The following is a 3,928-nucleotide window of genomic DNA, read 5'->3' as shown; positions in this document are numbered from 1 at the left end:
TGGATCTCTGTGAATTCAAGGCCAGCCTGGTCTACATAGTTCCAGGACAGCTGGGGCTACAGGGAGACCCTGTCTCAAAAAGACCCCCCAAAATTTTTATGTGTATGAGTGCATTGTCTGCATGTATGATAGTGTACCTGTGTTGTGCAATGCCTGAGGAGGTCAGAAGAGGGCATCGGATCCCCTGAAACTGGAGTCACAGACAGTTGTTAGGTGCCATGTGCGTGCTGGGAACCAAATCCAGGTCCTACCAAGAGTAGCCAAGTGCTCTCAACCACTGAGCCATCTCTCCAGCCCCTTGTTTCCTGGTTATCTTATAGTCTCCATACCCCTCTTTAGTAGGGTGACTGTTATCTTTTACCTTTGTTTATTCCTAATGCCCTGAGATACTTTGGTTTTTAAATTTTGACTGATTGATTGATTGTGTGTGTGTGTGTGTGTGTGTGTGTGTGTGTGTGTGCTATGACACATGAATGGAAGTTAGAGGACAACTTTAGGAGTTGGTTCTCTTTTTCTACCGTTTGGGTCCTGGGGATCAAAGTGAGATCATCAGGCTTGGTGGCAAGTGCTTTTACTCACTGAGCCATCTTGCCTGTTGGAGACTCTGATTTTTGACTTGATGTACTAAAAACTCCAGGGTGCTAAAGACTCCAAGGCACCTCCCTTTTTAAGTGGTAGGCACCTAACCCAGGGCTGTGTATATTCTAGCCAAGTGCTTTATCTTTGAGTTTATAATGACCAAGGCCCTGTGAGGCATAGACCTCTAGTGTGGAGCAAGGTGTAGGTATCCACAGGAAAGATGATTATATTGGGTGTCTCAGTTTCTGAATCTAACATGGACTCTGTGTATCAGAGGCTGGGGTTAGGGATGGGATCTGGAAGTGGACTCCTGACACCCACATACCTGCAGGTTTTGCCTTCACGATGTCTAGCAAAGCTGAGAAGAAGCGAAAACTGGGTGGCCCAGGAGGTTCCCGGGCAGGCCATGCAGGCCAACCTGCTCAAGCTGCTGTGACCCCAGGATCTGCTGAGGCTGCCCTATCCACAACTGAGAAGGAGCCAGAGTCTGAACCCATCAAGGAGGAGCTTGGTGAGTACTTGCTGGAGCAGAGGGTACTTAGAAGTAGAGGATGGGGGATTTTGGAGTGACTTGAAGGAGTGTCTTAAGGTTGAGGAGTACTTTTGGGTAAGAAGAAGGGCTAAAGTGCCCTTCACCTATAAGGCTTCAGCAGAACCTCAGCTCTACTGATGTGTGTTTGTGTGTGTGTGTGTGTGTGTGTGTGTGTGTGTGTGTGTGTGTGTGTATGGGAGTATCTTCCTCCTCCTGGCTAGCTTCCTATTTGTTCTGTCTTAAAATTTCTCACCAAGGCACCAGGGGTTCACTAGCCAGCCCTTTCTCTAGCCTCTTCCTTATTTCAAGTGTTCCTGGTTGTTCCCACCCCATTGTAGAGGGTTTGATCTCTCCCTTTTTCCTATTTTCACCCTGGGTGGCAAAACAAATAGTGTTTTTCTTCCATTAAGCCCATCACCATGGAGACCCAGCCTGCTTTGCCACCCTTTGAATCCTAAGCCCGGCTGATGCTTTCTACCATCTGTTGAAGGCTCCTGTATCTCCCTCCTCATTTTGGCAAGGACTTGGTAGATTGCGGAGGTTCAGGTTCAGGGTGACAGAAAAATAAGTCTAGATGGAGCGAACAAAGAGCTTAAATAGGCTGCTTCTTGTAGTTTTGATCCTGGAGCCAGCAAGGTTGGAATGTTTGGGGGTATTGATTGCTGTCAATTGGCTTTTCCTTAGAGCACTGGCCAGCGGAGATAGGACTATAAGCTAAGTGTAGACCTAATTTTTAACTCAGGCTCTTTTTAAAATTTTTTATTGTTTTTATTTTATGTATATGCATGTATTGCCTGCATGTAGGTATGTGCACCCGTGTCGTGCAATGCCCGCAGAGGTCAGAAGAGGCTGTTGGATCCTGTGGGACTGGAGTTATGGACAGTTGTTAGCTGCCGTGTGGGTGCTGGGATTTGAACCCATGTCTTCTGCAAGAACAACCAGTGTTGTTAAGGACTGAGCCATCTCTCCAGCCCTTAACACAGGTTCTTTGACACTGTGAGTGTCCTATAAAGCTGAAGAGAAGTAGAATCTTCTCCTGATGTGTGTTCCTTACTAAAAATTATTTACTTATTTATTGTTTGTGCACTTGTGTGTATGCAGGTGTGCCTGTGTATACCATGGTACGTATATGTAAGGTCAGAGGGCAACATGCAGAAGTCTCTTCTTTGCTTCTAGGGATCGAAGTTAGGTTGTCAGTCTTGGTGGCAAGTCTCCTTAACCTCCTGACCCATATCCCCTCCCTTTTTTTTTCAGTATTGAGGGTTGAATCCAGGGCTTCACATGTTAGGCAAAGGCTTTACCACTGAGCTACACCCCTAGCCAGAATCCCCCTGTATTTACTTATTTGTTTTGTGGCATGGGGAATGGACTTAGTGCTGTGAGCATGCTAGCTGGGTCCTGCATACATACGTACATACACAGACACACACAGACATACAGACACATACATACACTTGCACAAAGGACACATACACATACAGAGACACACATACACTGAGATGGGATCTTCCTCTGTAGCCTAGGAATGCTTTGAACTTTTCCTTCTTTTTCAGTCTTCCAAATGCTGGGATTATAAATGTGTACCACCATTCCCAGCTCCTTTTACTATTAGTATTAATATTAATGATTAAGAGATTAAGTGTGGCCAGGCATGGTGGTGCATACCTTTTGTCCCAGCACTTGGGAGGCAGAGGCAGGCAGATCTCTGTGAGTTTGAGGCCAGCCTGGTCTACATAGTGAGTTCCAGGAGAAAGGTCCAAGAAACTACCCTAGGATCTAGAGCCATAGAAATGTGTAACATTATCTCCTCTGAGGTCTCAAATGTTCACTTGGATCACTTGGAAGCAGTTTAAAATGGACTAATTTCTAGAAGCTGGGTCCCAGGAGCAGCACCTTGTAGGGGGTGCACAGCAGGGAAGCCAGGGCGGTTTGGTTTGGAGACTCTTCTGGGAAGCAAAGGAAAAGTACTTCAAAATGAATGCATTGGCCTCTAGACATCAAGGACCTCTCTCTTTCCTAGCTCCAACCTTAAAAACAATAGTTATTGGGACTGGAGAGATGGCTCAGAGGTTAACACTGGTTGTTCTTGCGGAAGACCTGGGTTCGAATCCCAGCACCCACATGGCAGCTAACAATTGTCTGTAACTCCAGTCCCAGGGGATCTGACGGTCTCTTCTGTCCTCTGGGCATTGCACGACACGGGTGCACTTACCTACATGCAGGCAACACACTCATACACATAAAATAAAAATAATAAATAAGGCCAGGCGTGGTAGCGCATGCCTTTAGTCCCAGCACTTGGGAGGCAGAGGCAGGCGGATCTCTGTGAGTTCAAGGCCAGCCTGGTCTATGTAGTGAGTTCCAGGTCAGCTGGGGCTACAGGGAGACTCTGTCTCAAAAAGACAAAAAAAATTATTTTTTATGTGTATGAGTGTAATGCTTGCATGTAAGTGACACCTGTGTCATGCAGTGCCCACAGAGGTCAGAAGAGGGTGTCGAATCCCCTGGAACTGGAGTTACAGTTGGTTGTTAGCGGCCATGTGGGTGCTGGGAATGGAACCCGGGTCCTCTGTAAGAGCAGCCAGTGCTCTTAACTGCTGAGCCATCTCTCCAGCCCCCAGTCTTTTTAAAAATTAAAAAAAAAAAATCTAGGTTAAGCCGGGCGTGGTGGCACACACCTTTAATCCCAGCACTTGGGAGGCAGAGGCAGGCAGATCTCTGTGAGTTCAAGGCCAGCCTGGTCTACATAGTGAGTTCCAGGACAGCTGGGGCTACAGGGAAACCCTGTCTCAAAAAGACCAGAAAAAAAAAATCTAG

The 3,928-nt window shown here is 46.8% G+C and overlaps 1 protein-coding gene across 1 annotated transcript in view; it reads left to right on the top strand.

Annotated features, from left to right (window-relative positions):
* Dnah2 (dynein axonemal heavy chain 2) overlaps positions 1–3,928 on the top strand; it is a 132,490-nt gene that overhangs the window by 1,491 nt on the left and 127,071 nt on the right. The window contains exon 2 of the mRNA XM_008855967.2: positions 911–1,090. Coding sequence (XP_008854189.1) covers positions 925–1,090 — 166 coding nt within the window. The 5' untranslated portion in view covers positions 911–924. The remainder of the gene's footprint in view (positions 1–910; positions 1,091–3,928) is intronic.

This window comes from Nannospalax galili, unplaced genomic scaffold (genome assembly GCF_000622305.1).
Source record: "Nannospalax galili isolate Female #2095 unplaced genomic scaffold, S.galili_v1.0 scaffold146, whole genome shotgun sequence".
NCBI classification, from domain to species: domain Eukaryota; kingdom Metazoa; phylum Chordata; class Mammalia; order Rodentia; family Spalacidae; genus Nannospalax; species Nannospalax galili.
Note: the sequence above shows the minus strand (reverse complement) of the source record. Positions and strands in the feature narration are given on the sequence as shown.